Raw genomic sequence first — 22,583 nt, 5'->3', positions numbered from 1 at the left:
TGCGTATCAATATGTATATGCATATATATATTTATATATACAAGATCACGTGCAGGTACTTACACCCTCATATCGACGAATGCTTGATCATTTGATGCAAAATCAACCTGGTGGTCCATTTTAAAAAAAAAAAAATAATAAAATAATAAATCCATCTGAAAAAGTATATAAATATTTCTCTATTTGACAAAGTGTAGAAAGACATCTGTATGCTTATAATTTAGTATTAAATTTGTGAAGAGGAGGAAAAAATATGAAGAAGTCCATACGATATTTTAAAAATAAAAGAGAGGGTGAGATTAGAAAAAAGCGGTAAAGTGTTATCAAAAAGGGAAAAACAAAATTGGCTGAGTTTGGAAAGCTTATAAGGATATAACATATATATGACCTTATTGGAAAACTTAATGAGATACCCATTAATTAAACAAAGGAGTAAAGGAAGGAGCAGAAGGATCAGCAAGCGTAGCGAAATGCAAATGTGCCCAGTTGCAATATTTACGATTTAAATATTTGTAATATTTTCCTTTTCTGTAATTTTATTTTCTTCCTTTTTTTTCCTTTTCCGACAAGTGAGAATGATAAGCAGCATTTACCGTCCGGGGGAAAAAATAGAAAACGAATTTGTGAAGGAAAAAATTCGATCAAAAATCAACGAAATGTTGAAATGGAAAAGAAATGGCTTTCCAGGTAGTAATCCAGTATCTCTAACAAAGCATAATATAAAAAATTTATTTAATAAGGAATATTTAATATGTGAAAAGACAGATGGTGTTCGTTATTTTTTATTCATAGCTTCAAATACAACATTTTTAATTGATAGAAATTATGAAATTTTTAAAAATGATATGCACATACCAACCATCGAAGATTTAAAAATAAAGCAACAACTCACTTTATTAGATGGGGAACTTGTTGAAGATACAATATTTAATATAAAAAAAGGAATTGAACAAAAGAAAGTAGTGTATTTAATTTATGATGCACTATTTATACAAAGGAAAGATATAACAAATCTTTCCTATTTAGAAAGATTAACGAATGCATATAATTATGTTATAACTCCTTTGAAATTATATAAAAAAAAAGTTCAGTCAAATATTGTTACATCGGAGGATCCAGTTGAATCGTTAAACGACTCTCTAAACGTTAACAAAAGAAAATGTATTTCATATACTATCAAAATGAATGATAAAGGAGAAAGTACTTTAGACATAAATAATTCTATACACATTTCTACACGGCACACTAAAAGTAGTACTCAAATTCATAGGGAAAGTGTTCATGATGATGATGATGATAGTGATAACGGTAGTGGAGGTGAACACAGTAATATACTTTGCATTAGTGATGATCAAATACATACACGTTGCGATGGTGGTACTAGCGGCAGTGGTGCAAATGGTATGGGTTCATTGGAGGAGTCTTCTGAACAAGACACGGAGTCTACATTGGACGAGTGGGACTGCCCTTTTGAAATTTACTTAAAAGATTTTTATTCAATTACTCAAATTTGCGATTTAATACAAATTGCAAAAAAATTACCGCATACATCAGATGGTATTATATTTACCCCTTTACACTCGCCCTACATAACTGGAAATTTTTATCAACTACTCAAGTGGAAACCACTAAATTTGAATACTGTTGATTTTGGAATAGAAACAGTATATGATGAAAATAAATTACCTAATAAATTTGAATTGTTTATAGCTATTAATGGTGTTAGAACATCTTACAAATGTTATCTAGCAGCATATGGGGATGTATATAAAGAACTATTAGAATTAGCTATGAATAATAAAATTTCCCATTATATTATTGAATGCTATTATGTTTCAAAAAATATTTACTCCATATGTAAAAATGATAACTCTAGTGAAGAAAGAATTGAAGGAGGATGGATAGCTCAAAAAATTCGATTCGATAAGAGTATTCCGAACGATATAAAAACATTAAATAAGGTCATCCAGAGTATTCTTGACAACATAACTATAGATTCGCTAATTAAGGAAATAGTGAGGAATAGGAGAGCTAAATGACCCCGCAATAGGGAGAAGGATAAAAAAAGGAAGCAAAACAGGAACAGAAAGAAGCAAATCAAGAATAATTTAGCAGTAATAATTTGCACATTTTGCGGTAATTGCTCCCTTTTAAATAAATGCGAACGTCCTAATATTGATGGACCTATTTATAAATTGAAAGAAGTAAATAAATTTATGTTATGCTTCCATATGAAGTTATCTTCTTATCGCATTCTGTATATATAGCATTTTTTTTTTTCAAAAAAAATTAAAAGTTCAGCTTTTGTACACCTATCACTTGTCATGGTAACCAAAATCTCCAACCCTATTCTAATTATTAATACGAGAAAAATGATTCAAACTTTTGGGGGTGCGGGTAAGTCGCCATTTTAGAAGAGTACAAGGTGTATCCATATATATATACATGCGCATACTGCTAATACTGCAAACACTGCTAATACTGCAAACACTGCTAATACTGCAAACACTGCTAATACTGCAAACACTGCTAATACTGCAAACACTGCTAATACTGCAAACACTGCTAATACTGCAAACACTACTAATACTGCAAACACTACTAATACTGCAAACACTACTAATACTGCAAACACTACTAATACTGCAAACGCTGCTAATACTGCAAACACTACTAATACTGCAAACGCTGCTAATACTGCAAACTCTGCTAATACTGCTGTAAAGGAATGTTAAGCCAAGTAACCATAGGACCCCTTGATACTGCAGGACGAATTCGATTTAATAAAGGTACAAAAAATTTATTTATGAAAATAAATATTCAAATTCTGAATAATAAAAACTGTTAATGGAGGGGAAAATCGAATTTTTGCAGTTTGGCAGAAAATAATTTTAATTAAAACAAATATGAATTGGCAGCATGGGAAAGAAAAAAAAAAAAAAAAAAAAAAATAGGAATAAAAATAGGAATAAAAATGGGAATAAAAATAGGAATAAAAGTAAAAATTCTGTATGATCAAACTCTGGTGTAACTAAAATGGCTATTTAATTTAAAAACTTAAGCATAAATTAATCATCAAAATGGCGGGGCAAAATACCCCTCTTAATATAACAGAAGTGCCAGTTTTTTTTTTTTTTTTTTTTTTTTTTTTTTTTTTGTTACTGAACAAAAGAGATGGACTGTGTCTTCAACAAGCAGCCATCAACAAACATGCTACAACCATACACGATTCATTAACCATTCTTCATCTCATAAGTCCTTTTAATATCTCTAACTCCTTACAAAGTATATATGTTTTATACACAGTTACTATGTATGCACGCCGTTTATATACCAGCTATATATATAGCAAGAAGGATATTTAAAACAAATTATTACGAAACAGAAACATGATAAAAACGAATTATAATGTATTTTAAAAGGTAGTTCCAAACACAAATAATACTCAAGTGTATTAACTAAAATCGAGAATATTATCAAGGGAATGTTTCTTTTTTATAAATTAAAATATTCTCAAAAAATAAACCACGCATTTTTCGTACATCCTTTATATGTACGCCCCGTCCCCAAGTAAATTCCACATTTTCATTATCTCGTCTGATCTACTCTTATTTTGATCTCATCCCATTTCTTCTTTTCTTTTATTTTTGCGTGGTGTGTATGTAAATTATCGGGTGGATCCAACATGTAGGCATAAGCATTCAACGTAGCCTTTCAATGTGGTTGTTTTTCTGCTTTAAATATTTTCATGTTATATGTGCCAAGGTATTACGAAATAATTTAACCTAGCCAATCTTTCATTTCATCTTCACTCAATGCATCTGTCCGTGTGTTCATCTCTGCATATCTTCATAATCCTTAATATGAAGATATGGGACGACCCCGTAATAGAATGCAAAACAAAATTAGTAGTGGAGAGACTTGCTTATGAACATCTTCTTGGGCATTGTTATTCGCTCCTTAAATTCAACGCGCTTTTCGAATACAGGTAAATTTATATTAAATTTTTTTTTTTCCGAAACATCAATGTATTTATTATAAAAGTCAATGAAACCAGGATTGATGCAAGTATATATAAACACATAGGCATTCTTTACACAATTTAGTATGTCATGCTTGTTAATATAAGAAATATTATTATCATCACATTGCAAATAAATATTATTGTTCGATTTTGTGAGGGCAACGTAATGACCATATTCCGTTCCAGATCCGAGATGCTTAATTAGGCCTGTTAGCTCGTAAGAGAAATAGCCATTCTCTTCATTAATGGAATTGTTCAAATTGTTTCTTCTTCTCTGTTCGTCCAGTTTTCCATAGTCGCTTTGTCTTTCCGCATCACGCGCATTACTTGCACCACTGGATCCTTCACATGCCATATATAACTGCTTTCTACCCCTGCTCCTGTATTGCTGATAACCCCCCCTCTTGTGGTAATAGTCAACCTTGTACTTCAACAAAACAGTTTTTTGGCTAACATTTTTATTTTCACAATTCGTCTTAACATAATAGTTCATTGTGTTAAAGTCTTTGCATATAGTTAGAAGAACATCTTTGTAAAATTTAGTGTATCTTATTTTTCTTAACTCGTTCATAATACTTTTTCTTTTTTCAATTATAAGGTCTTTCAAGTTGGATGTGGAATCCTTTCTGTTCATTTGCTTCCGATATATTTCCCTTTTTAAATTGGTGAGCATGCTTTCTATTTCTTTTAAAACACGCATGCTGCTGCACGTGTCCATGTATCCACCACAAGCCCTTTTGTTATCATTCTTCTCATTATTATTATTATTCTTATTATCATTCTTCTCATTATTATTATTATTCTTATTATTATTGTTGTTGCTATTATTATTATTATTATCATTATTATCATTATTATTACAATTATTATAATTCTTCTCATTATCATTATTATTACAATTATTATCATTCTTCTCATTATCATTATTATTACAATTATTATCATTATCATTATGGCAGCTGTAGTTGTTGTAGTTGGAACCTGCACGAACATGGGGTATATCAGCCCATACACTGCAGTACCTCGTTCGAACTGCGTCTTCATACGGAGTATTGTTGTCATTTCTAAAGAAAGATTCTCGTTTCTCTTCATTTGACATATTCCTCATATGTAAATGTCTTCTACTAATATTTAAACCGTTAAAACGTAACTCACCAATAGCGTTGTTGTAATTTTTATAATTAAGAACAGTAGTAGTGTGTTCTTTAATAAGATGACTATTTTGGCTATTTCCATTTTTGTTCATTTTTTCATATAACGATATGACATTATTATTAAAATTATTTTCAAATAAATCATAGTTATTTACATAATATTTCATATCTAAGTATAATGGGTAGGAAAGATATTTATGATTTTTGACAACATGATGTTTAGAATTCATAAAAAATCTTTTTACCTGAATTGTTAATACTCTTGGTAATTTATTAATAACACATTGTTTAGTAGCTTTTTTTTTCTTACCACATTTTTCACAAAAATATCCATTATCTCCCATAAGCATTTCTTTGGATAAAAATTTTTTTAATGCTTCCTCTAAATTATTAGAAGAACTTATATCTAAAGCTAATTCATAATATTGTTCATATTTTAAAGAAACATTATTACATTTCATACATATAGTTACATTCTTTGTTACTCCTGTGAACATTTTTTGAATATATATAGAAGAATAAAAAGAAGATTTTTCTAAAGAACATAAAAAATATCTCAAATACTCATGTACATCTTCTTGATACCCTATATGATAACTATTACATATATATTTTTTAATATATGGAATTAATATATTTTTTATTACACATCTTTTTGATATAATAGTACAAGCGAACTGTTCGAATAAACAATAGAAACAAAATACTCGACTTTTCTTTTTTTCGCAATTTAGAGAATGTAATTTATTAAGTAAATCTTTACAAACGTATGGGATCCTTATAAACGTTTGGATAATACTATTAAAAAAACATATATTCTGACCATAGTTATATAATCCTGCCCCTTTTGATACAAAAAATGTTGAATCCAAATTTAGATGAATCATTTCATTATCTTCCTTGGTTTTTATCTCCTTTAATATTAGGTACTCTTTTAAATTCAAACCATTACTACTACTACTGTCTAGCAGCGCTTTCCCAAATCCCTTTTCTGCGCAGTCCATCTGCACTGAGCGCTTGTTAAGCGCCGGATTTTCTGCATCCTTCCTGTTAACACTAGTAGAGTCGTTTTCACTGTTCCTGTTAACAATGGTGGTGTTATTTTCTTTGTTCCTATTATCAGTAGGGATGTTGCCCTCGTTCCTGATATTCACCCCTATAGCTTCCTTTTTCCCATCTTCTTCACCCTTTGTACTTTTTGTCCCCTCCACACGAATTACATTTGTTCGTCCATCACTGGAATTACTAAGGTTACTATCGCCCTTTTTTAAACATTCGTTATTTCCAGCTTCTCTGCTGCTATATTGTGTGATATAACAAGTGGTCTCCCTGCCTTCCTTCATATACTGCATATTTTGATTTTGTATCTGTTGTACCTGTTGTACCTGTTGTACCTGTTGTATCTGTTGTACCTGTTGTACCTGTTGTACCTGTTGTACCTGTTGTACCTGTTGTACCTGTTGTACCTGTTGTACCTGTTGTACCTGTTGTACCTGTTGTACCTGTTGTACCTGTTGTACCTGTTGTACCTGTTGTACCTGTTGTATCTGTTGTACCTGTTGTACCTGTTGTATCTGTTGTACCTGTTGTACCTGTTGTACCTGTTGTACCTGTTTTTCTTCTTGTCTCTCCTCTTTTTCGATTCGCACCCCCCTCTCGACTAATTCATTGATCGAAGTAACATTAACGATATTATACTTGTTATCTTTCCTTTTGCATTCATTTATGATACTGTTATCTTTATATATATCTTCCTTTCCTTTTTGCGGTTTTTTCTTCTTTCTCTTCTTTTTTTGTGCACTTTCTATAATATTTCGGTCTTTCCTCTCATCATGGTTGATACTAAAACTGTCATGTATATCACTCGTTGATCCTTCGAAATGACTACTACTACTACTACTATCATTTTCATAACTAATGTGTTCAGTTTCAGAATTATTTTTCCCCCCCCCTTTGCTATGCGGGTTTGAAGTAAAAATATCCATTTTATCTTGCGTATTGTTAGTGCCTTGCGTAATACTCGTACATCCTTTCGGTATATTTTCCTCGACCTGACAATAAACGCTCTGGTTTATACTAGACCTAAACCTGTTCATCATTTCGCTCTTTTTTCTCTTCACTCTTTGTTTGTCCTTTTTCATTTTATTATTAACGCCATATTTTTCTATATTTTTTGAAAATTTTGTACAATCATCTCTACTTACTGTGTTTGAAGTTTTTATTCTGTATTTTACCGAAATTTTCTTATTTTTCAAATTTTCCGTTTTACTTGTGTTTCTTTTATACCGCTCCTCCAAACTGCTACACATAATAAACTGCATGTTTTCATCTGTTTGAGGAGGGGACTGATATTTTCTTTTTTTACAATAATCTTTTCCCGTGGATGAAGTTTTATCTTTTTTTTTTTTTTCCTTCTTCTGCTTCATCTTCTTTTCACTTATTTCACCTAGGTCAGTTGCTTTTAACCCATTTCTTACTCTTCCTTTAACACATAACTGCTTCTCCTGTTCTTTATTTACATTTTCGTCATCCCTTAATGTAGGTGATGGTGAGTCATTCTTCGAAGTAATTAGTTTTGTTCTGCTTAATTTTCCCCCAATTATACTATTTTCAAAATTCTTTTCCATGCTCTTGTTTTTTTTTTTAATTTTTAAAAATTTTTTATAAGAATTAGCTAGATGATAATAATGACTCAATCCTCTATTAAGAAATATATTCTTTCCATTATTCAACAGAGGATGTAAATTTTTTTTTATTTTACTCCTTGTGAACTTTTTATTACTTTTTTTATTACTCCTATAATTTTTTATTTTGTTAATCCTCTTTAATTTACTTGACAACACATTGCCATGATTTTTCGATAAAATACATGTTTTTTCCTCCTCCATTTTGTCGATTAATGTCTTTTCATTTTCGCTCCCTTCAACTGAAGAAGCACTAAATTTTTCCTTGTTCTGTTTTCCTTGGAAAGGTATGTATTCCTTTTCGTCTTCATTTTTCCTTTTCTTCCTACTTATGACTTTCTTTATTTTCCTACATTTTATATTATATTTAATTAATTCTTTCTCACATTCTTTTTTCCGCTTTTTTCTAAGAAAATCTTTCCTCTTTCTCCCTATATTTTTTTCGTCCTCTTCAACATATCTACTCGATGCATGTTGTCTTTTCTTTTTTTTAAATTCATTGTTATTCGCTACCGAAATGTTCTGAACACGTTCATAATTTTTTTCTGCGTAAAAATCAACAAACTTATTCAAAATAGAAACATGAATTTTCCCTTTCAGAAAACTCATAATTTTGCCTCATGTATTTTTGTGTATTTCTGGCACTAATGTTTTTGCGTTTTGACTTTTTGCGTTTTGACTTTTTGTGTTTTTCCGTTTTGCTTATTCCGTTTTGCTTATTCCGTTTTGCTTATTCCGTTTTGCTTATTCCGTTTAGCTTATTCCGTTTTGCTTATTCCGTTTTGCTTTTTCCGTTTTGCTTTTTCCGTTTTGCTTTTTCCGTTTTGTTTTTTCCGTTTTTTTTTTTCCGTTTTTTTTTTTTCGTTTTTTTTTTTCCGTTTTTTTTTATTAATTTTTTTTTTTTTTTTTAAATTTCTACTATTTCAGGAGGACTTTTTCAATTTCATTTGTATCATAGTCAGTTGTAAGCAAATATTGTACATTTACCAGTTAAAATAAAACATAGTTAAAAGTACATGTGCATGTATATACACATGTAAATTTACTCGTGTATACGTACAGACATATAAGCATATATATATATATATACATATACATATACATATACATACACATATACATATGTATACATGCAGTACGACGAACAGGCGCTTGCCTTATCCCTTAGTAAAAATAAATGTGGCATGTAAAAAACCGCTAGGGAAGAATATACCGGCGAATGTGTTTATATATATATGTATATATATATTTATTTATATAAATGGAATGGCGTAGCTCAATTATTTACGTTACAGCCTTCAATGTTCGAGGTACAAATCAAAATTATAATAAAATAAATAATTTAAAATCTTCATACAAAGATGTATTTATTTTTAGCTTTATTTGTTTCTTCTATATGTTTGTGTTGTGTTCCCGTTAAATTAGTGATGTTACATACTACAGTTAAATATCCACGTATGCATGTATACATGTATGTATATATATATATATATATATATATATAAATATGTAAGTACATAAACCCAATTTTGTTGTATAAATTTTTTTTATACTTTCAAAACAATTAGCACTAAAGGTCATCTCTATTACTAATATGATTTAATTAGATTTTCTTGTAATTAGGATTAAGTTGAATTAATTTAATATTATATATTTTTTTTTTTTTTTTCATTTCTTCTTTTTTTTTCTCTATTTTAGGTTTTGATATATTTTTTCCCCCATCCTCTTTTCCCTATTTTATTGCGTGCGTAATGTAATTGCATATATTATGTAATTAAGATAAAAAAAAAAAAAAAAAAAAAAATTTAATGAGCAACAGTTGTAGTAGTGATAATCAAAATTTTAAGTCTTTTAATATGCTGTAATGAAATATAACCCCAAGTTTTCTTTTTTAAATTTAGCATTTTCTTGTTATTATTACCTTTTACACTTTTTTTTTTTTTTTTTTTTTGTGAAATTTCTTCTTGCTTAATTCTTTTTATTATATTTTTCAAAAATATGAACAAATACATTTTAAGCCGAAAAGAAGAAAAATGCTAATAAAGTTCTGCATCATGTATATATAGATATATATGTATATATATAGAATGTTCCTCATCCATGCATCGTAAAATTATTTTTAAAGTAGTAATGTAAAAGTAATTCAAACCCTGTTTGCACTGTATTTAAAATTGGTTAAAATTATTTTCTGCATTTATTTTTATTTGGACAATATTTAAATAAAATTATGTATCTCACATGACTGTTCTTCCATCGGTAAAGAGCATCAGGTAAATACCATACGTGATAGCCGTCCACATGTAATGCTGTTCCATATGAAATGAAACAAAAAAGGAAAGAACAGAACAAAGCAAATATCAAAGTAAAGCTAAATAAAGTATGATAAAGCTAAACACGGTATAATAAAACAGCTCTTTATTTTTTTTACATTCCTTTATGTAACTATGCCATAATAGAAAAAGCTATGCTGCTAAAATTTTTACATACGATACAATTATTTATTTTAGTTTTAATGAAAGACACAATTCCCACTTTTTTTTTTTTTAAATACATAAAACTGGGATTGTGCATATATAGGTGGTATAACGTATATGCTAAATGGCACAATATTGCAATATATATATATATTATGCACGTATATACGTATATATATATCTATATATGTAAGTACAAATGTGAGCAATTTTGAAGCATCTAATTAACACAGGAAAACTTGACAATGTAGAGTAGAAACACACGTCCGTACAATTTCTTCGAAACAGGGAAATGGGAAATTCCTCAGATGGTGAATAGTTACACCAGAACAAAATTATGAACATGGTAATAACAAAATTATAATCCCTAATGCATGCTTGAAAAATTTTATAAAAGGAAGTTCTCCAAGTTTTAAAGAAAGATTTGAAAATAGAAAGAGATAAATATTAATATCAACTGTCTCTAGTTATAATTAGTAAAGTAAAAGTGGAAATATAAAAAAAAATAAAATAAAATAAAATGAACATTTTTAATAATTTTTTACAAATATATAATAATAAAAAAAAAACGTAAACACGTAAAAATGATAACCTCACACACCTACACAATTTATCATGATCAAATGAAAACAAACATTTATTATGCATATGTGTATGTTCATGTACATATATGTGTATATGCATATGTGTATGTTCATGTATATATATGTGTATATGCATATGTGTATGTTCATGTATATATATGTGTATATGCATATGTGTATGTTCATGTATATATATGTGTATATGCATATGTGTAAGTTCATGTATATATATGTGTATATGCATATGTGTATGTTCATGTATATATATGTGTATATGCATATGTGTATGTTCATGTACATATATGTGTATATGCATATGTGCACATATAAGCAAATGTAATTAAAATGATTCTTTACACATAATGTGTTATTTGCAAATTCTAAAAAAGAATTTTATGTTGAAGTAACTTCGTTATGATGTTCACACATTGTCCATAAGGTATATCGCTGTTTCGCCATTATTCAACTGAACCTGTTTTTTTCTTTTTTTCCCCCCTCCCCCCTCGTTTATGATTGTGCATACATATATGTACACGTACTTACATACTTTCTCATGTGCATACATATATGTACATGTGCTTCTATATACTTTCTCATATGCACACATGTATATATATGTCCATATACATATCCCAGCACTCATCGTTTCATCGGAACCTCAAAAAAAGGACAAATGGTTGGTATAGCACACCAGACAAGTCATTTAAAAAAAAAAAAAAAAAAAAATATTATGTTGGAGGTTTCATATTAGGGGGGAAGGGAAGCTGCGTAGGAATTTGTGGTAAAATTCTTTGCTGTGTATTATTTGTGTTTCCAAGTGGTTGATTCATTTGCATATTCATAGGCACCATTTGTCTTTGATTATTTAAAGGCATATTTGGCGATCTAAAATTCGGGTTAACAGCTGGAGTTAAATTTTTTGTTGTACCTGCATTTAATACCATACCTGTTGGCATATTACTTATTGGATTTGTTAAATTTGCGTTAAAATTGCCCTGCATTGGTACATAATTATTTAATGGTACACCTCTTCCAGTTGCTATGCCTTTATTCACAACGTTAGTCATGGACTTCTTATTGACTGGAGCTCGTTCAGCCGTAAAAGAAACAACGTTCTCTCCTCGTATTAAAATCAAACCTACTACTCTCTTTATTTCCTAAAAATGGGAAAAAATGTCAAAAAAAAAAAAATTTCAAAAAAATTATGCGAAAAATGAAAAAATTATGAAAAATTTTTGAAATTGCTGTCCTCATAAAAATAACGTAAAAAATTGGAATACGCCGTGTTTCACACATTTTGCTGGTGAAGACCCTCGTACCACCATAAAACTAAATGCTATATGTGCACCAAATATATACATGTAAGCAGCATAGAGCGATCTACGCAAAATGTAGAGTAGCAAATTGTGGACGAGGTTATTAAATATATGGCTTATAATCTCCTTATTTATCTACTTTTTTTATCTATTCATTCATTTTATATTTTTATTTTTGTTTTTATTTTTGTTTTTATTTTTGTTTTTATTTTTGTTTTTATTTTTGTTTTTATTTTTGTTTTTATTTTTGCTTTTATTTTTGTTTTTATTTTTGTTTTTATTTTTGCTTTTATTTTTGTTTTTATTTTTGTTTTTATTTTTGCTTTTATTTTTGTTTTTATTTTTGTTTTTATTTTTGCTTTTATTTTTGTTTTTATTTTTGTTTTTATTTTTGTTTTTATTTTTGTTTTTATTTTTTATTTTTTATTTTTTTGCAGTACGCACAATAAACGCTATAGCAAAATTTACCTTAAAAGAATTCTCCTGACTCTTTACTTTTCGAAACTCCTCCGTGTCTACTAAAACTAAATTCATATGTCTGTCATAGGAAAGAAAGGTACCAACAAAGTACCTTGTGTCGCTTATAGTAACCCTTACTCGGTACTGTAACCACGTTTCTAAGCGTGAATTCTTCCCCATTTGCTTATTCTTTTTATCGTTATTATCTCGTTTGTTTCTTGTATGTGTTGTATTCCTTGTACCCTTTTTTCTTCTTACTCCTTGCTTGGTGTCTCTCTCTTTACACGTCAAATGAATTCTATAAAGACGGACTGAAAAGAATTGATTCTATAAAGACGGATGTGTGGGATACAATTCTTTTCCTGCGCTCTAAGTAGTTCTATATCCTTCTTCTTTTAAAAATTAATTTATTCTTTCTCAAAGAAAAAAAATTAAAAAAAAAAAAAAAATGAGTTTCCTTCACCTTTCCACCTTTTAGAAATTCAATTTGTAATATTTTTGTAAAACTCCCCTTTAAATTTTCAGTCAATTTTTAAAATACTTAAATTTACTTTTGGGTGTTAAGATTCTCTCTATTTTTATATATGATACGTGAAATCTTATAGAAATTGATTTCTTGAACAAAATGGAATAAAAAAAGGGAATAAAAAAAGGGAATAAAAAAAGGGAATAAAAAAAAAGGAATAGATAAAAAGAGTAAAAAAAAAAGGAATAGATAAAAAGAGTAAAAAAAAAAGGAATAGATAAAAGGAGTGAAAAAAAAGGAATAGATAAAAGGAGTAAAAAAAAAAAAAAGGAATAGATAAAAGGAGTAAAACTGTTTTTTTCAAAATTATAATTGTGTCACCATAGTAAATGGCCAGACTGTTATATATATATTCGTTAATAATAAATACAACAAAAAGGACTAATAAAAAAAAAAAAAAAAAAAAAAAAAATACGAATTATTACATTTTATGTATAGCATATTATTTACAATTTTATATAAAAGTAATGCGTATGGTGTAATATAAATAAAGGGTGAGTAAATATTCAGGTAGTATTTTTCTTTTTTTTTTTTTTTTTTTTTTTTTTGTTATAATATATAAAAAAAATATGCTTCTACATTTTTTTTATAATGCAAAAATGATGAAGTGACATATTTCGACATAACATGCATAAAATTAAACAACTTTTTATCATAAAATTGTAAATAAAAAAATATGTATTATAGTACTCCTTACATAGGACAATCTATATTATTAAACTCACCTTACTATAATTACGTATGATGAAAAAAAAAAAAAAAAAAAAAAAAAAAAAAAAGAAAACGACTAAGATTGAATAGGAAATTTTAAGAGCACTGATTATGGTGCCAAATTAGTAGGAGGAGAAATATCAAATATAAGATAAGGATTTAAAATTTAGAAAAGGACAACCCCATATTTTCGTTTACATTAGCTATTTTTGAAAATAATTTTTAACATGTTGCCTTTGAAAGGAAAAGATGAAAACAAGTTTTCTTTGAATTGTTATAGATGTATTTAAAAATGGGGAAGTAATCGGGAAAAAAAGAAAAAATGTTCTAAAACTCGCGAAATAATGGCTCAAGAATCGCTAAGATATATAGCAATAAAATGAAAATAAAAAAATTCAACATTGAAGATTTCAAAAAAGGGAAATAGGATAATGCTACAACGGCGTCATACAGCAATGTATATATATATAGGACGTGAAACTCGAAAATCTAAAGCTTGATAATATTACACATAAGTATGTATGTTATAGATGTTATATATGGTATGTAGGTTATATATATATATATATATATATGTATATGTGTATATACACATGTGCAGATTCAACGGACCAACTTATGGGGATACACCCAGGGGTCACACCTCTCATACTTGTTAAAAAGAAGGTTAAAAATTTGATGGTAGTGATAAACATATAATATACGTATATTTTCTTTTATGTATTGTGGTAATAGTTCACATTCTTGGGCATTATCTGTCGGTATTATTAATGTACGTATACCAAAATTTTTAGCTAGTATAATTTTTTCCATTAACCCTCCTATTTTTAAAATACTACCATTTAAGTTGATTTCACCAGTCATACATATAGAATTATCCACTACAATTTTTAGATAATAGGATAATATGGAGGTTACGAAATTTATACCTGCACTTGGTCCATCTTTCTTTATATCACATTCACTTAAATTTATATGTAAATATTCTTTTTCAAAATGTGGAAGTATTTTATTTAATAAATTAGAACTATACGTATTTGCTATTATTATACTTTCTTGCATTATCTTACCCACATTTCCAGTTATAATGATATTACAATTTGAATTGTTCCTTCTCTGGTTCCCTCCGTTTTTCATGTATGAATTTCGCTTTTTATGCTGCTCCCTGCAGATCTGTCTGTCACCCGCCCTGTAGTCGGTCTCATCAACCATCCTATAGTCGATCAAATCAACCGTCTTGTTTCCCACCCTATTATCCAAATAGCTCCCACTTATATGCGTACTATGCTCATTGTTCTCTTCCCTTACTATGTTGAAATTTTCATCATCATCGTTGTTGTGACTGTAGCTTCCGTAAATGCTACGTCCACCTCCTTCTCCGTAGTGGTTCGCATTGCTTATGCATTCTACAGAATTGTATTTATCCGAAAACATATTGACCTTATTAATGTAGGGGGAATTTCCGATTCTACTATGCATATTATTGACCATACCCCCATCAGTATTTAGATTATCCCTTTTGTAGTACAGCGAACTGGTTTCATTTCTAAATGTACCATGTCTTATTAACCCTAGTTGGTTAGTAGAATACACACTATCTGATGCATTATTTGATAAAGTTTTATTGGTTAAACTTGTTACTTCTATGGTTACTATTTGCCCCCCAGAGTCTGTAAATGCCAGCGACTTTACTGTTCCTTCAAAGCATGGAAACTTATGTATGTTCTTTTTTGTCCTGATATTTTCTAAACTTATAAAATAATTCAAAATGTTCAGATTTTTCATATGTAATTGTATCTTTTTAGTAACTCCCTTTAATAGCATATATGCTCTTCTTTTATATATATTATATAGGATACTATATAATTGTCTGATACCATTTTCATTAGTATAATTTTGAATAATATACAATAAAAGATCATCAGACAGGTCAAGATGTACACTAGTAATGCTTGTTTGTACTTGTATTGTTTTTTTTAAATAATATTTAAAAATATGGACTTTCTCTATATTAGTATAAGGATATATATAAATTATTTCCATTCTATCTAACAATACATCCGGAATATTATCAACTGAATTGGCTGTACAGATAAAGAAAACGTTCGAAATGTCTAAAGGAATGTTTATATATTGATCTCTGAAAAATTTATTTTGATTCATGTCAAAAATGTTCAGAAAGGTATTATAAATACTTGCATTCGTAAAAGATATTTTATCGAATTCGTCTAAAATTATTAACGGATTCATAACTTTTGTAGATATGAGAGCGTGGACAATTTTTCCTTCATAGCTGTTAACATATGTTTTTCTATGTCCAATTAAATCATTCATGTTATGTATATTGTTCATGTTTATTAAATATTGTGGTATATTTAAACAAGTACTAATTGAACTACATATAGAAGTTTTGCCTATACCTGGGTATCCAACTAATAAAAGTATTTTGGGCTTCACATTTTTATTTAATATATATAAACCTAAATATTCCAGTATATACCGTTTAACATCTGTTAATCCATAGTGACTTTTGTGTAATATCATCTCACATTTATTTATATCAACATTTAATGGAGCATATTTACCATAGGGGATGTTTAAAACTGTGTGCAAATATTGATGAGTTGATGAATAATCATTACATTTTTCGTTATATAATAAAAATTTATTAATTTCATGTGATATACATGTTGCCACTTCATCACTTAGAATATGTTTAACCGAATTATACTTATTTAAAAATGATTCACATATAATTTCATGTTCTGATTTTTGTCCTAACATTTTGGTCAAATTGGCTATATGTTCTTTTAATATTATCTCTTTTTTTTCTCTTTCAAATTTGTCATTTAACATTGTCGTTAATTCCTTTTTCATTTTTAACATATACATATCTTCGTTTAATAATTGTATACATTTTTCTAATTGATCTTCTAAATTATTTTTCTCAAACATACTTTGGATGGCACTCCTTTTGTTTATAGTTACATTTCCTACATAATTTACTAAATTATGTACATTTTTTATATTATAATATTTTAACAATACGTTATATTCAGCACTATTTACGCTATTTAGTTTTATTATTTCTTTTATTTTATCTACTATTTCCATTTGATATACTTTTATCTTTTTGTTGTTCCTATCCTCTAGTCTTCTTTCATTTTTTACTATATCAATTTCTGCCACATTGTCACCCTTCCATTTTTTTATTCTGACCTTTTCTAGCACCTCTACCACAATTCTGCACACACAACCCAGTTTATTCACGGGAGATAAGTTCATCCCGTTAATGATTTTGTGCTTATTCCAGCTGGCATCTGTACGAACATGATTCGCGGTGCTTTCAGTGCTATCACTATCACTGTAGCGGCACGGCCTTGTCTCACAACCGCTGTTTTTCCCAATTCTAGCTGCGCATCCCCTCTTATTCGCAGTACGTGCTGCGACTACCCCCTCCTCCGATTCTGCTATTTCTGCCACTTCTACCACTTCTTTTGATAATGCCTCTTCATTTGGCATAGTTTCATCCTCCAGGACGTGTCTAATGCACCCAATACAGCCATACTCATATATATCACTTAAATTGTCTATGTAGTCTATATCTTTTCTTATAATTGCATTATCCTCTACTTTACTTTCTTTTCCTTTTAAAGGAAAATTGCCACTAAATTGATCATCATTTAGCAAATTATACGTATATTCATTTTCTATTTTTCTACTAAAAAAAAGTCCTACATATATTTTATTCTTATTTATTTTTGTATTTATATTTTTGCTTATTTTTTTCTCATAATTTTCAAATATTTTGACAATACTTTTGTCACAATTAAGTACATAAGAAAGACCTGGGAAAAGTGGTTTATTCAAAAGAGAAAAGCTTTTAACTTCTTTTATTAATTCTATGTCATTTGGGTCTGTATAATGCTTTGATGATCGATAGAAAAATCGATTGTTTTTAAAAAGATCCCTTCCCCTACATTTTAAAATTCCAAAATAAAGCGACATACGCATATGGCGTAACAAATCGAGGGAAAGAAGTAAGGGAAGTTATGACAACGAATTGTGTAAGGAAGTACGATTTAGTGTGGCACTACAGTGTGCTAACATGCTATGTTAATATCACATACTAACATGATATACCAAAACTGTATGGTTATAAAACGCGATAATATATAGGACTAAACAATCATGTAACATGAAAGGCCAAAAATGCACAAACAGGAAAAAAAAAAAAAAAAAAAATACAAACACGCAGAAATAAAATAAAATAAAATACAAACATGTAAAAATAAAATAAAATACAAGCCCGTAAAAATAAAATAAATACAATCATGTAGAAATAAAATAAAGAGTAAAAAAAAAAAAAAAAAAAAAAAAAAAAGAGCAAAAAGGACTACAAAAACGTCAGTAGTATTTAACTGTGATCTATAGGTATAATACCCCATGTGAGTTTCAAAGACGAATGCTCAAATATTTACGCATATTTGTAAATATAAAAATGAACTCGACTTCATTTTCGCATTTATATTTTAAAACATGTACTGTTCATATTTTTTTGTTAAATCATTTCGAAAATGTTCACACTTCAGCGTATTATCAGTTTTATGTTGATTTGTTTAAGTAAGAGCATACAAAAACATATTAAAAAAGATAAGCTACTAAATTAAGGAAGGGTAACAATGTGTCAGAAATTTTATAAAACATTAAAATTAATGTTACATTAGTGTACACTAGGGCCTTTTAAACATATCATACAAATTGTGACAGTAATAAATAATAAAAAAAAAAAAAAAAAAAAAAATATGAACGTTCAGGTAAATATATCGAAGCAAAACTAAATGAACGAAATATACAGAAATGGATGACGCATTTTTGAATGAATAAGTCTTCAAACTAGCTGTTATATTTATAAGAATCAAAGGAATTGCTCTTTTGCTAATTTGGTTGTTTTGTTTTTCTTCGTTTTATTTAATCGTTTTTTCGTCTTACCTTCAGTTTTTCTTCTTCAGCCTTCTCATTGGGGCAGTTCCCATTTTATTGGGTCCAAGTTATTTTGAATAAGAATATTGTTACATTTGTTGAAATGATCACAATTCTCAAAATGTTTTATACTCAAAGGCGATGGATGTCCAGCTTTTAAAATAAAATGTTTCTTTGTATCAATTTTTGAACATTTTTTTATTGCAAAATTACCCCATAACATAAAAATAATTTTTTGTTTCTTTTGATTTATAATATTAATAACCTGATCAGTAAAGGTTTCCCATCCATAATTTTTGTGTGAAGCTGGTTTATTTTCTTCAACAGTTAAAGAAGTATTTAATAAGAATACCCCTTGTTCTGACCAGCTAATTAAATTTCCATGATTACTTTTTTGTTTTATTTCTTTTAAAATATTTTTTAAGCTTGGAGGTATTTTAATACCAGCCGGTACAGAAAAACATAATCCCATGGCCTGACCTTTTTGATGATATGGGTCTTGACCAACTATGACTACTTTTATATTTGATAAAGGCGTTTTTAAAAAAGCACTAAAAACTAAATGTTCAGGTGGATATATAACTTTAGTTTTTCTTTCTTCTTTTATTTTCAAATACATATTTTTAAAATAGTTCTTTTTAAATTCGTTCTTTAACTGTTCATACCATTCTATGTGCATTAATTTCTTAATCTCGTCTATATAACTATAATCAGACGGTCCTTCATTTTTAGTTTTTATTTCACAGATATCGTTAAAAACATCCTTAGTATTTAAATCTATTTTATCATCTTTTTCTAATCCTTCCATATCGCTTACTTTCCTTTTTTTCCAATCATTTTCCTTATCTAACTTTTCAAAACAAGTACTTACAACGGAGTCTGAAGAATTATCTGCACCCTTTTCACTACTTACGGTCACACTTTTTTTCCTTTTGATAGGAAAAAAGTGATCAATTTTTTTTTGAACTTTTATTTTATTCATTTGTAAAAAAGCTAGTTAAAATGGAATGGAAAATACCAAAAAAAAGAGAAATTTTGAGATGAAATAAATTAAATAAAACTATTTGCTTGTGCAACAAATTTGGAAATTTAAAGTGTAAATACGTGAAAACAGGCTGTTAGACACATAAAAAAAAAATTAATTAAATGACATTTTTTTGCATAATATATAATACATACATAAACATATATATATAATCAAATTAAAAAAGAAAGAAAAAGATGAGAGTTATGACTGCTAAATTTGTTTTTTCCCATAAAATTTTTTTTATGCTTCTCTTCAAATATAAATACATATGTTTAAAGCTACGATAGAGAGAAATGTAAATAACTTCGAAATTATGACATTTTTTATGTTTAATAATAAAAAAAAAAAAAAAAAAAAAAAAAAAAACCATGTAACTATGCAGTGTAATATATATTACCTTTATATTAATTATTTCTCTATGCGTAAAATTAAAAGCTATTCTATAGTGTGTATTACTTAGGATCCTATAATAATTCGATCACATTCAACATAAATATTTCTCAATTATTGTTTGGTTTATGTACCTGTGAATTATGAAATAAAACGAAGGAAAAAATGGAGTAACATTAGGAAAAGGGACTAAACTATGTTGATATGTGATTATTTCATTTTTTTCATAATTAAAGATAAAAAAGAAGAAAATTTTTTTAAAATGTTTAAGTAGCTCGTTTTACGCAATAGAAATGAACATACACACACATACACATAAGTACATACGTACATATATATATATATATTATATGCGTATATGCGTGAGCAGCGACAGTCATTCTTCCATTTTTACATTTTCAGCATGGCAGAAAATTTTAACGTATAATGCTTATTTTCGTATAGTTTTTATTAAAATTTGTGGTATGAAATTTCATTTTCTTATCTTTTTTTTTTTTTTTAATTAATTTTCAAGGGTTCATAAAAAGATTCTTTAAGGCTGATAGCCTTTTGTACTATTTCTCTGAATACAAATCTTTGTAGTGGTGAAAAGAACATATATTTTCTTAAAGAAAAATATTGTTCGTTCTTTATGTACTTCACAGTATTGCCATTTAAAGTATTTTTTTTATAAGTGAACGTGATAATATTTCTTAAAAAAGAATATGAATGTATATGTTCTTTTTAAATAATAAAATTTTATTAAAAATACATGAAGACTGATGTTTCAAAAATTTGTGATAATTTATTTCATTTCTGAAGTCTTTATCAATTTAATAAAAAATTTGCAAAATGAATAAGGTGAAAATGCGGAAAGTTAAATATATAAGACACTTGGTGGGTTCATTACGTATATGCATTTGTGGGGCTATATATATATATATATATATATAGAATATGACGAGCACATATCAACATATTTAAAACATAACCAGAGAATTAAAAAATCTAAAATACACTTAGAGAGAAAACAGAACTTATACTCTCTATTGTGTTATTAAGTAAAATTAAATGAATCAGTATTTACTGCATTAGTTAAGTTTGTTATGTTCGCTTTGTTCGCCATGTTTGTTATATAATTTGTACTCTTTATTTTTGCCATGTTTGTTATATAATTTGTACTCTTTATTTTTGCCATGTTTGTTATATAATTTGTACTCTTTATTTTTGCTATGTTTGTTATATAATTTGTACTCTTTATTTTTGCTATGTTTGTTATATAATTTGTTCTTATCTTTACTATGTTTGTTATATAATTTGTTCTTATCTTTACTATGTCTGGTTTACATTTTTTTTTTTTTTTTCCTCTTTTATTAAATATTGAATTTGAACTTCGCACACATTAAAATTACCTGACTTATTAATACACTTTTTATAATTGTAAAATTAAAAATCTATTTTAATTTGTCGAAGTTAAATATTTCAGAACTTAAAAATTTAGCATCATATTTTTAACTTATTTGATATTATTTGCCTCTTAATTTTTCTATAAAAATAATGGCTTTGTTTTTAATTTTACGCCGACATCATTCTTTTATTTTAATTATCCTTTAAATATGATCATTTTATTTTAACATTCTCTATACAAAAAAAAATAAAAAAAATAAAAAAAATAAATAAAATAAAATAAATAAATGAATAAAAAAATGTGACGAAAAAATCATGCTACTTACAATGGCAATATAATTTAAAATTGTCTACTTTCCGAAATAGAAAAATTTGTCTGAACTTTTAAGTATACTTGTCTTTTTGTTTCAACCGTTCAACATTGTATATGTGTACACAGAATTAACCCATGTAACCATTTCTTTTTGCTTAACCTGTAACATTTCTGAATTATATCAGTTCATCTGTTTACTCTTTTATTCATTTGTTTTATTCATTTGTTTTATTCATTTGTTTTATTCATTTGTTTTATTCATTTGTTTTATTCATTTGTTTTATTCATTTGTTTTATTCATTCGTTTTATTCATTTGTTTTATTCATTTGTTTTATTCATTTGTTTTATTCATTTGTTTTATTTATTTGTTTAATTCATTTGTTTTATTCATATGTTTTATTTATTTGTTTTATTTATTTGTTTAATTTGTTTTTTTTTTATTTTTCTTCATTTGATTTGTTCTGTCCTTTTTTTCAATTGGTGCACCCCTTTTTTTTCGAATTATACGTGTTCAATTAATTTTTTTCTATGCCTTTATTATACTTTGACTC

The 22,583-nt window shown here is 27.7% G+C and overlaps 4 protein-coding genes across 4 annotated transcripts; 1 reads left to right on the top strand and 3 right to left on the bottom strand.

The window, feature by feature from the left end:
- Window positions 1-575: 575 nt before the first annotated feature.
- Window positions 576-2,039, top strand: MKS88_005072 (mRNA-capping enzyme subunit alpha; the record flags this gene model as incomplete). The annotated part of the gene is made up of 1 exon (XM_067218300.1): window positions 576-2,039. The coding sequence occupies one exon, from the start codon at window positions 576-578 to the stop codon at window positions 2,037-2,039; it is 1,464 nt and encodes a 487-aa protein (XP_067071447.1).
- A 312-nt stretch (window positions 2,040-2,351) lies between these two features.
- MKS88_005071 (uncharacterized protein) lies at window positions 2,352-8,471 on the bottom strand (the record flags this gene model as incomplete). The annotated part of the gene is made up of 3 exons (XM_067218299.1): window positions 2,352-2,755; window positions 3,786-3,847; window positions 3,934-8,471. 3 exons carry the CDS (start codon window positions 8,469-8,471, stop codon window positions 2,352-2,354), a joined length of 5,004 nt encoding a protein of 1,667 aa, XP_067071446.1.
- A 3,177-nt stretch (window positions 8,472-11,648) lies between these two features.
- On the bottom strand, window positions 11,649-17,946 carry MKS88_005070 (ATP-dependent protease; the record flags this gene model as incomplete). The annotated part of the gene is made up of 4 exons (XM_067218298.1): window positions 11,649-12,077; window positions 12,705-13,006; window positions 13,247-13,310; window positions 14,545-17,946. The coding sequence occupies 4 exons, from the start codon at window positions 17,944-17,946 to the stop codon at window positions 11,649-11,651; spliced, it is 4,197 nt and encodes a 1,398-aa protein (XP_067071445.1).
- A 1,003-nt stretch (window positions 17,947-18,949) lies between these two features.
- On the bottom strand, window positions 18,950-19,897 carry MKS88_005069 (uracil-DNA glycosylase; the record flags this gene model as incomplete). Its single annotated transcript, XM_067218297.1, has 1 exon — window positions 18,950-19,897. The coding sequence occupies one exon, from the start codon at window positions 19,895-19,897 to the stop codon at window positions 18,950-18,952; it is 948 nt and encodes a 315-aa protein (XP_067071444.1).
- Window positions 19,898-22,583: the final 2,686 nt, after the last annotated feature.

The sequence above is a fragment of the Plasmodium brasilianum genome, chromosome 13 (assembly GCF_023973825.1).
Source record: "Plasmodium brasilianum strain Bolivian I chromosome 13, whole genome shotgun sequence".
Lineage (NCBI taxonomy): Eukaryota > Apicomplexa > Aconoidasida > Haemosporida > Plasmodiidae > Plasmodium > Plasmodium brasilianum.
The sequence above is the reverse complement of the archived record's forward strand: the minus strand, read 5'-3'. Positions and strand labels throughout refer to the sequence as shown.